A 12,047-nucleotide genomic window follows, 5' to 3' on the forward strand; every position below is an offset into this window, starting at 1 on the left:
TTTCCATAGAAAAGGTTTCTAATTCATTACAAACTATATAGATGCTAAAACAGTCATAAATTGAAATATACAGAACTATTTCTGTACACACACGGTATTTTGGTAAAGATCAAGGACAGCGATAGAAAATTGAAGTGGGCAAGGTCCTAGGCCTGCAGTTCATGTAAAACATGGAACACTGCCTTTTTGGCTTTGCTAAATGCTTAGGAAATGGAAATCTAAAACACCCATCCCAATTTCATAACTGAAATTTGGGAAGTCTTATATGATTTTGTAATCGTCCCTCTTTTTTTAATAAAAAGTAAAAATGAAAACATAGAAATAAAATGATCTGGTGTTTCTTGTTTGATATTTGTCATTGTATTTTTATATAACTAAATACAGCTTTTCCGTGCTGGTCAGTGACCAGCATGTCATACTTGGGAAATGCCTCACCAGTAGTCTGAGGACTCACTTCAGCATAATGTCTGTAAAACCCATTCAGTCTCGGTGCATATATAATCTCCCTCTGATGACATTCCGTAGAAACAAGGTTTGGATCTGCTGATCAGCTGGATCGCAGTATTAGGAAGAAAACATAACAGCAAATTTGGAAGTAAAGGGAAGTAAAAAGGATAAATCTTACTTGGCCAAGAAGACAGGCGCTCCTAAGCCTATAGGATGCACCTGAAAGTGTAAGAAAGCCCTTTATCTTAGGAACTTGAGTCTAAGGCTAACCTCAAGTTCATTTAGTGCCAGTCACTTTCATTTTTAAAAAAATATTTAACTTAAAAAGTTATTCCTTTCTTGCTATTTTTTTTTTTTTAAACATGAACTAAAAAGTCATTGATAGTAAATAGTGACTATTTTACTGTTATGTTTCATTATCAACAATATAAAAAAAAAGCAGCAATCTTTAAGAGTTCAAATTCATGTAAGGTAAGACTACAAAAACAATCTGATTTTTCAGTTGGTAATTAAAGTGCTCTTTTCTTATTTTAAGTATAAAGAAAATTAATCAGTCACTGGCAACAATCATTATACGAGGTCTATTGGGGCAAAATGTAATCATATGAAGTTGTTTACAAAAATAGATCAATGCTATTTTGGGGAATAATACTGAAATGTTTTTCAATTCGTTTTTGATAAATTGAACCTGATCGTATAAAAATTACCCAAATTTTAAACTCGACTATATAAAAACGGGAGATGAAATGAATTCAGCTGCAGGTCAAATCTGGCAAAATATAAGAATGAAACAATTCTACACACAGGGCACTTGTTCCATGTCCAGATGTAAGTGTCTTGTTCAATTGAGAGCTCACAGTCTCCCAGGAGCAGTCAGTGATCTGCAGTTAGTCACGCAAAGCCACGGCACTCAAAATCTTCTGTTGGATGCAACACAAAAAAAGGCTGTTTCCGTTTCCTTATTAAAATGCCAACCGGTTGACTAGTTTTCTTTATTCCATTTATTTGTATTCACAACTTTAACACATGGGTCAACAATTACTGTAGGTGAAGAGGGGTATTGCTGGATTCAAAGGCTCTATAAAACGTATTTACTGATTGAATCAGAAGGTTTATTGAGTTCAACCCTCACACCTTTTTCACCTGGAGAGGAAAAACAAAACAAAATAATCCATTAAGCACCAGAGAGCCTCCCAATTATTTCCTAACACTACGGAATTTATTATAAATTTCAAATTGGAAAACAATCACACCTGTACTTCCAAATGCTACTTCCCCCCCTCAGCTTTCTCTTATGAAGCAAGTGTTGTGTTAAATCATCACGCCATTAAATACCAGGGAGCCCTGGTGGCGCCGTGGTTAAAGCTTGGCTGCTAACCAAAACGTGGCCAGTGTGAACTCAAGCGTCACTCCACATGAGAAACACGTGGCAGTCAGCTTCTGTAAGAGCTGTTGTTGTTAAGTGCCATTGAATCGGTTCTGACTTACAGCGACCCTGTATAGGGTTTCCAAGGAGCAGTTGGTGCATTTGAATCGCTGACCTTGCACAGTCAGTGCTTTATCCTACAGCACCACACCAGGTCTCACCTGTAAGGTGTAGAGCCTTGGCAAATGTACAGCGGGAGTCTACTCTGTCCTATCGGAACCTACTCCAGGGCAATGGGCTTTACTTTCACCTCACCTTCTTTATTTTAAAGCAAATTTGGTATTACTACAAAACAGCACAGTGTTCAGCATGCCTCAAAATCTGTTACTGGGCATCTGCCACGAAGAGAAAAATACCAAACTTTCATATTTTAATAAAAGGTTGATATGGGATTATGAATGGCTCATGGAAATATATCTAGTTAGCCAATAATGTTAACACTGAGCAGACTTGCAGAGACATAGGTAGGCTTACAGAAAAGATAGGTAAGTGGTTATCCGAGAGAAAACTGAGACCTACTAATCTAGGAGAACCAGCCTGTAACTGAGGGCTAGGGACTGTGGCAAGCGAAGGGTGTGGTTCCAAACCTGTACCCATAACTGAGTTCAACATTTCAGCCAATCTACCTTGTATTCATTTCTTAACATCTACATTCAACACAGAAGGCCCAATATACTCCATTGAGAGCACATAATCTTAAAAAAAAAAAAAAAGGGTATTAACCGAATCGACTCGACGGCACTTTACAACAAGAAGGCGGGAACAAAAGGAAGTCAGGTTACAGTTACCAAGATTTAAGGAAAAATCACAGGAAAACTTGGTTTGTACTTGAATAATTTCTGCAGACTTCTTTGTCTCAAACTTGGCTAATTTTTAAATGATTTTGTTCGTTAAATGAAGATGACCCCAGACAATCTACTTTTAAATGAGAACTGAAGAACTTGACAAAAAACAAGGAATACAGTCTTCCCAGCACTCAGAGAGACTACGCTTAAGCTCAGTGAAATCAACAGAGGTTAGCAGAGTATCCCCGTGATGGCCCCTAATGGGCCTTGACCCCAAATGACGATTACCTGTGAGATACTTTACTTTCGCTCTTACCTGTGAGATACTTTACTTTCGCTCGTGCTCTCTCATCTGCATCAAAATACCAAACAGTTATTGCGTACCTAAAAGGAAATGTAGAACAGGGTAAGAATCACACTGGGGGAAGAAGTGGTATGCTGTTACAATGGTATATTAAAAAAGCGCAATGCCTGGAATTATATCAAGGGATAAATGAATACAGTAACAACGCATTTATCCAACAACTTCAATGCTACAGAATATAGCAGAGAAGCAAGAGTGGCTAAAGCTGATGTTACAAAGTTGGTGAGTTTTTGACTTTCTTAATCACTAAATTACACACTTGGCTGTTTTGCAATCGCAAAACTACAGACAGTAACAACAAAAAAAGAATGGCCGCTCCAGAAACAGCACACATATCAACAGCATCCGTACCTAGGAGAAGACAAGGAAGAAGAAAAGGACTCAGCGGCGTGGGCCCATCACTGAAGGAAGGGCCTTCTCTGAAAGGAACACTTATCTGGAATACCTCATTCTACAAAGGCATCTCTGGTTTATTAAGCTATTACAAAGTACCGAATTACAGTTTTTGGTACCAGTAACAGGGAAAATGTATACAGAAAGCAAGCTACAAACTACCAATTCCTCAGGAAAACATAGCAAGTAAACAAAACATCTTACATTCTGGCCATGGGAAGAAAGGGGGTTAAAAAGCTGGTAAATGCAAGAGAAGTAGATCATGTAATGTATTTTGAAGAGTCAAATGCAGAATAGAATGAAAGAGTCCAGGAGTTTGGATAACAGGGAAAACTGAGGTCCACAGATTACCCAGTCAGTGAGTGGCAATGCCAACCAAGATCTAAGTCCTCCTGACTTCAAACTTCCCAGCATTTCAACCACCTTTCTTACCATGAAGTTTCTCCCATTTCTCTCAGTGGCCTTGGTAATGGAAAAGAAGGACAATGTATTCTCATTGCTATTCTCTCCTAATCTTTTGGTTAGCTACTGATCAGAGTCTAACCCCCTGCACCAACTTCCTTCTACAGTCCAAATCCAAAGTCCTTATCAGAACACAGTTTTAAGCGACTATGTGTCAATCTATCTTTGCAATTTTATCTCCCATTCATCGATCTCAGGAATCCCTTTCTGCACACTCGTCTCTGCAGCACAACTTGAACAATCCTGCCCTTTCCTCTCAGGGCTTTATGTACACTATTATACTTGCTGCTTCTCCTTCTAAGGTCAGCTGAGCTATCTGCATGGGTACTTTCTCTATCTCTCTCTCTTTCCAGTTGAACAGTGTTTTCTTCCTCTGAGCTCCTACAGACCTTACTCATCACAGTCTATTGGCACTTATTTAGCAGCCCAAAAATGTTCGTTCTGTTTCACTTTTAAAAGGATGCACTCAAACTACACTCAAGATTCCATTTAAAATAAGGTTCTTATTAAGTGGTAAAGGTAGAGACAGTGTTGGGATGTTGACAGGAGACATGTGAGGTGGAGGGGAGAGGGGTTATCATGGCAGATCTCTACTATGACTTCTCTGCTTCCTGGCCACATACTGCTCAGCATGCTCCTCAGACATGAATTAGGCTGCAAGGCAACATGACTCAGAAATACGAAAAGTCAGAGTCGCTATCCCCAAATCTCTGAAGGTGTGTCTCCTCTTTTACCACAACTCACTCTCAGTGTGGTTCCCATGCCTAAATGCCAGGAATTCACTATCATAATGTTCAAAGTCCTGTTTATGATAGAACTATTTTTTAAAATAGTAGTGTTTTGGTACAAATATTTATTTTCACAATAATTTAACACCTACCATTTTAACAGTCCTAATACTTTGAGTCACAATAAATAGTAAAAAAAAAAAGAAAAATTAAACAAAACAACAGGTTAACAATATTAAGTGTTGTAGAAAAAGAATACAATGAGACAAGCACTTTTTAATATCAATGTTAAAGGACTATTTTTCTAACATTAACTCCCACACGTGACAATTTTTCCTGTTCTTTTCTCTTCTTTCTTTACTTCACTTCTACTCTCCTGGTTTTCTCTTATTTTTCTCCTCTGTATTCGTTTTTCTATATCATCCCTCTTTTTCCCTCCCTCACCACTTTTTTAAACGCTGCCCTTTTCTTCTATGTGCAATCGCTGCTCAAGTGAAATGCTCTCATCAAACTGAAGAATAGATAGCACAGCATAGGGACAGAGCGAGGAAGACAGAAGAGCTGTGCATTTCTGATGCCAACACAGTGTGGTTGTGCAAGGAAAGGCAGACAGTACTAAACGTACATACATTTTATTAAATTACTCAATGAAAACATCTGACTGTGAAATACCATGATAGAAGTATCTGAAGACAATTTTGACAATTTTCAGATTTATCTGACCTATCTTTTCCCGTTCTACAATGCTCTTTACCAGATTTTTCTTAAACGGATCACTACCTTGTAGCATATGCTGGTTGTACTTCATGAGGGTTGCGACGGTCAGACCAGAAAAACAGCAGTCTATCAAATTTGGGTTCAATGTCCGCAAACTGGGCTTTGCCTTCTGGGAAAATTCGAAGTATACCTCCACTTACCTAGGATAAGAGCCGAAAACGTAACTATGAGTAGCTAAAAATGCGACAAAATTACATTTACGGGAAAAAACAAAACAAAGCGATTATTCCAATGAATGGATTTTTTGCAATTACATGTCAATTACCAAGGTTTAAAGGTGAGGTGCAGTTCTCAGCACATACACTGATATCAGAAAAAAATTCATCTATTTTCACTATTTTTGTAAATATTTTATAAAACAGATGAATACTATCTGCATTAAAAAGTTCTGAAATGATGCTTGAAGTGCAATCCTGTAATGGAAGTTTTTAGTTCCACATATACAAATACTAAAGATTTACAACCTTATGCTAACAATTTTAGCTAGGTCACATCAAAATGAAAAGATCAGCCTGAAAAAATTCTAGCAATACTAGAAGTTAGGAGATGATCCAACATATTTATAACTTTTTAGCTATTCACAAAACCTTAAAAGGCAAACAATCTGTGTTTAAGTTTTAACCAAGGTCACAATAATTGGTTTTGTGCCTCAGAATCAAGATGACTTTCCTCTCTGTTTCACACTCTGGAAACTACCGTGGCAGAAATTCATTCTTGTTGGTTCACACAATGCCTCTACATTTTCTTAGTTAGAAAACGGACCTATTTATTGAACTTGGATTACAACAGAGGAAATCCTTTAAGAATTTATGGTGGAGAAAGATTACTGAAGCATTGAGCATATCCTATGTTTAAATACCTGTTAGGATAGGGTTAAGGTTTTAGACATAAGCCTTGTGTGGGTTTTCTGTGTGTGCTGTGTACAGACGAGATATTTTAAGAGTTACTTGATTTTTAAAAATCACTCAGGTTATATAGGTGTGCTCGCTCACTTTGTAAAAAATGTACTGTTCACTCTTCTATTTGAATGTTATATTTCAATAAAAACTAAGTAAAAAAGATTTTTAAATATCAATCAATAGCCACAACTACCAAAAAAAGGCTATACAAACTCCAATGTATAATATACCCTTAAAATTATTAGGGGGGTGAGGGGAATTCTTTGTTGATTGCTGGGATTAGACACAGGAAAGTTTGGGTGCTGGGTAGGGGGGCAATATACAAGAAGGGACAGGGGAATGGAAGAACAAAGCAGATGGGAGAACAATTAGGCAGGTTTGAATGGGTTAAGTGGGACAGAGGTAAAGAATGATGTATGCACAACCTTGGAACTACAGGTCTCTGGGATACAGAGATTGAGACATGGTTGGAATGGGGAAAAGGGGGAATAATGTTAAGATGCTTGGCTGTCTTTTGAATCTTGGTTTTCCTTGTATTATATTATAAAATAGACACTTGAGGAGGAGAGAAAGGAATAGCCACAAACATCACCATAGAAAGCCTGTAAGTCTGTCTTCTGCCTATAACTGATTGGAATACCTAAAATGGGGCTACCACATGCCCAGTGAAGGAGGCTTCCTGCAGAGCCACTGCAATACATAAGACTATAGGTGGAAGCCTGAACCACATCCAGTTCTCTAGAGATGGGAAATTTCCACTTGAAAGGACGAGCAGACCAGCCTGGAACGGCTAGAAGAACAGAAGATATTTCTTGAAAGAAAGGCCTACAGGAAAAATACAAAACAATAGAGGCAGACGGACTGTTACTACAAGAACAAACAAGTTGCTTGCCCAGGAAACATCAAGGCAAGTGGTCGGGTCCCCTCAGTACAAACCCCCTTCCAAGCTTCCAAGAATAAGACTCAGTGGGAATACACGCTCTAATTGGTGACCACGCTTGTCACCAATAAAGGGAAGTGAGGGAAAAACAGCAATGAAGCAGCAAGCTAAGCCCTACAAGGTGGAGAGTGAAGCATTCAGCTGATAAAAAGAGAGGGCATATAAACAAGAACACCTACACTTGCAGATAATACCCACTTGACCTGGCTTCAATGACTGGGTGATCAGAGCTCAACCAGAAGAAGAAAGAAGGGAAAAACAGAGTAATGTGATACAATTTGATGAAACTGACCTACACCTATGGATGCAGTAGCTCAAAATAGGGAACAAATCCTTACAGCAAGAATCATTCCCACCCCCTCCACACACAGAGTAGACAGGGATGGGCAACTTGGACATTGGCTTCCCAAAATGGGGGGCTGGGGGCTACAAAGGCAAGAAGTGACCGGCTTACAAGATTTCAAGAGGGAACCTAGAGACAGGGGGCCTGGAGGAAGGCAGAATCTCCAGTGAGTAGTACCCAATCTGTCTAGGCGGAGCTGATGAAATGAAATGCAGATGGGTCTCTTGAGATACAATTGTGAATAACTGGTATCAGGGCTGATTGTGAGGATTGGAAATGTAAAGGCAGACATTTTATAGCAAGGAAGGGAGTGATTAACTTTCCAGTCTAGGAGCGGAGGTCCCTGGGACCATCAATGGAGAAGAGCTGAGAGCGGGACCTTACCCAGAGAAGCAGCGATGCCTGAGATCGAGGCAGAGATGATGATGTGGAGCGATGGAGCAGCTGGGGACTTTAGATCCAGAGAGGGAAGGCTGGGGTGTGCTGAAGACTGGAGTGGGGGTGGGGAGACTTGCAGGGTATACCCTTTGGTTGGTTGATGATGCATGGACGGGATTGTAACAATGGCAATGAGATGATATACGATAGAATGAATGTAAAACTAATGTTCTCCCATGTAAACGATCATATAATTCACATGAAATGAGCTAATATTAAGGCAGTATGCATTTAAAACAATAAGGTTAAATATACTATACACTCTGATTGGCTTTTTAGTATTTGTTAGTATTACAAACATCTAGTTTTTCCATATTTGCCCACAATATTCAATCAACTCAAAGCCAGATAACAACTCTATACTAGTGCAATCAATAAAATATAGGAGTGAAAAATCATGGATAAAAATTATTTTTACATAAATTTCCCCAAAAGCCATTGTGAAATAATCAATCCCCAGAAGTTTTTTTTAAATTAAAAACTATAAAAATGAAGATATTTGAATAAAAGTAACTTTTTTGTAAAGTTAGTTAAATTTTAGATAAATGTTTCAATACCGAAAAATAAGGGAATCCATTTTTGAGATATATTAGTATCTGTTTTACTTTTTATAAAGATCCACTCTTAATATCTGAGATTGAAACGTAGCTGACAAATTTTCAACTGCTCCATCTGTTAAGAATGGTTTCATATGTTATGAAACGTATGGATCTTAGTAACTGTCAAAAAGACACCTGTGTAAAATACCCCAAATATCTACGTGAAATACCTCAAAAACCTGTGAGGAAAAAAGCGCTCCGTTAATTTGCATACCTTGGCATCCCAGTCTTTATTAAGATAATATATACACGTCACACATCGTCCATCTCCATTTGGGTTATCGACATGGCGAACATAACCTGTCCCGTTCCCTGGGTAACAAGCAACCATAGCCTGTGATAAAAATAATGATACAAAGGTCCAGGTATGAATACAAGGAGAACACAAGTTATAAAACAGATCTCTGATTTTAGCTAGTCCAACTTACACTTAAATTTTTTCTCCAATAAAAAGGAAGATCTGTAGATAAGAAGAAGTAAAGATACTCTATGCTTCTATTTACAAAGAACACATGGTGAGGGAGTGGGTGGTTGAACAACTAAGGCATGGCGAACCCTTCTGCACAGCGAAAGGAAAAGCCCACATTAGATCAAAAGGCAGTTCTGCTATAAATGGTTGGCTATGACAAACCAGTGGGGCTCCTGCTTAAAACCTCAAAGGTCAGAAGAACCATGAGGTTCCTCTTTCATGATCTTTATTTATACTGATAACAAAGATTGAGTGAATTTTTATATTGCTCTATGGAAGATGTCTGTCCACCACCCTGAACTACCCTACCCTTAGAACACCTACAATGTTAGCTCTGAAGATGAACTGCTCCAGTCATTCAGCCTATCTGACCCTGTCCCCAAACAGAACCAAGAGGGACAGGCATGATACAGAAGGTCCAGTCAAGCATTAGCTCATTTACTATCAGTCATTTAAAAAAAGGCTAAATGAAAGTAGCTTATGACTAACTCTTTTTCACATCAGAAACAAAGTCATCTTTTGCTGAGATAACAGTGGTTAAGCAGACGACTGCTAACTGAAAGGCTGGAAGTTTGAACTCTGTGGTACCATGAATTCACCTGATGTGGCTTTTCCATCCAGTCTTTTTGTTGTTGCTGTTGTTACATGCCATCGAGTTGGTACCAACTTATAGCGACCCTATGTACAACAGAACTAAACACTGCCCGACTCTGGGCCAACCTCATAATTGTCACCATGCTTGAGCCCACTGATGCTGCCACTTTGCCAATCCATCTCGCTGGGGGTCTTTTTAACTTTCACCAAATGACTGGGTGGGAAAATAGGGTCCCCAAGATGCTAACGGTGGGAATGGTAACTTTGCCATCCTGCTATCTCAGAAGCAGAAACAGATAAGCCCACGACCACCAGGAAAGATGAGCCAGGAACCAAGGGTGAGATTCCTATGTGGAAACATATAGAGGCAGAGATGGCAACATGGACAGGGCAGCTGCGGGCTTCCCGGCCCAGGAACGAAGTACAGCTTAGTGTTTGTGGGTGGTAGGCTGGCTTACAGAAGGTGCCCTTTGGGCATTTACAGACACAGCTAAAGCTGCTTTGTAACACTTGCCTAAGCAGGTTGAGAGGCAAGAGGTAAGAGCAAGGCAAGCCTGCAATACGGTGGAACAGAGGTGTTCCTGACTAGGGGACTGCTGCATCCCGAGTTTCTGCCTCTAAACAGCGTCCTGTTCACGTCCCTGATAAACCCCATAATCATCAGTATTGTCGATGAGTTCTGTGTGGTCACTGCAACAGGTGATAGTACCCAGATGTGAGGCAGAGGTCGCCGGAGGGATGGTTCATATCGGAAGTGGGGAGAGAAGATTGTAGGATGGAAGCCTGTTTGACCTCAGCGTCATAGAAATGGGCCTTGGGCTGATTCTGACTTTGATTTTCCTTTTCCCTTGTGAGGCCAGAGGAAGTCGGACATGGCGTCCACATCATTCCTGCAAACTCGCTAGCTGCTCCACGAGAGAACGACAGAGTGTGTGCTTCTGTAAAGACTGTTGTTAAGGTTGTCGAGTCACTTCCAAGTCAAAGTGACCCTGTATGGGGTTTCCAAAGAGCAGCTGGGGGGTTTGAACTATCACCGTTTAGACGATCAGTCCAGTGCTTATCCTACAGCACCACACCAGGACTCCCTCTGTAAAAATGATAGCCTTGAAACCTCTATCAAGAAGTTCTATCCTGTAAGGGTTGCTGTGAGTTGTAATCAAGCCGAAAGCATTAGAAGATTATCTGGTGACCTAACATGGCTCCATTCTAACTCCATGAAACTGGGTGCTAAGCATGAAGGTGGACAAGAGGACTAACTGAGAAGCCCTGCTAGTGTAGTGGGTACTTGTTGGTCAGCAGTTTGAATCTACCAGCTGCTCTTCAGGAGAAAGATGAGGCTTTCTACTCTCCTAATGTTTACTGCCTCGGAAACCATCGACAGGGCTGAGGTGAAACTGACATGATAGCACACTACCACTTGCAAGACTGGTGTCTCTGGGAGTCCTGGGGTAGCACTCTGGGAGTCTTGATGCAGCACTCTGGGAGTCCTGGGGCAGCACTGTACGTTAATGCACTGGACTGCATGGTTAGTGGTTCAAGCTCACCAGCTGCTCCTCAGAAACCCTATACAGTGTTGCTATGAGTCGGGACCCACTCGATGGCACTTAACAACAACAAATGGTCTAAAGTATACAGTACATGATAATCAAATGAAATTTATTAAGGACGATTTAAAAATACAAGTTCTCAGGGAAAACAAGGTTTTAGATAGGTAGAATGTTCCATGTTCCAGGCTACCACTGATTCTTGAAATCTTTCATTTTTCTGATTTATTCATGTATTAAAGTTAATGGACCAATACTGAGTTAAAGCCAATGAATCAATACTAAGTTATCAGATAGCAGTTAATTATATTTTTCTACCATCAATTGTTTAGGGAACCCTGGTAGCTTAGTGGATCACAAGCTGAGTTGCTAACTGCAAGGTCAGCAGTTCAAATCTATACCAGTCATTGGCGGGAGATGATGAGGGTTTCTACTCCCGTAAAGATTTACAGCCTCGGAAACCCTATTCAGAGTCGCTATGGGTCAGAACCATCTCGCCAGCACTTAACAACAACAACAATTTAACAATGGAGTCCTCGTGCAGTGCTGTGGGCTAATGCCACTGATTGCAACATCGTTTGAACTGCAAGGTCGGCGGTTCAAGGTTACCAGCCACTCCTCGGAAGCCCTATACAGGGTCACTATGGGTTGGAAACGATTCGACAACACTAAACAACAACAATTTAACAATGGAGTCCAGGTAAAATAAGCACTGGACTGTGAGGTCGAGTTGAACCGCAAGGGTGGTTCAATCCCACCAGCTGCTCCTCAGACACCCTGTATATAGGGCCGTTATGAGTTGAAATCCATAACTCTTAACAACAGTTAATTTAACAACA

General features: G+C 40.1%; 1 protein-coding gene across 1 annotated transcript in view; it reads right to left on the minus strand.

The window, feature by feature from the left end:
* Window positions 1-1,035: 1,035 nt before the first annotated feature.
* Window positions 1,036-12,047, minus strand: part of EGLN1 (egl-9 family hypoxia-inducible factor 1) — a 47,336-nt gene continuing 36,324 nt past the window's right edge. Inside the window, exons 2-5 of the mRNA XM_006874166.1 lie at window positions 8,816-8,935; window positions 5,386-5,522; window positions 2,975-3,042; window positions 1,036-1,590 (exon numbers count right to left, since the gene is read on the minus strand). Coding sequence (XP_006874228.1) covers window positions 1,526-1,590; window positions 2,975-3,042; window positions 5,386-5,522; window positions 8,816-8,935 — 390 coding nt within the window. The 3' untranslated portion in view covers window positions 1,036-1,525. The remainder of the gene's footprint in view (window positions 1,591-2,974; window positions 3,043-5,385; window positions 5,523-8,815; window positions 8,936-12,047) is intronic.

Source organism: Chrysochloris asiatica, unplaced genomic scaffold (genome assembly GCF_000296735.1).
Source record: "Chrysochloris asiatica unplaced genomic scaffold, ChrAsi1.0 scaffold00265, whole genome shotgun sequence".
NCBI classification, from domain to species: domain Eukaryota; kingdom Metazoa; phylum Chordata; class Mammalia; order Afrosoricida; family Chrysochloridae; genus Chrysochloris; species Chrysochloris asiatica.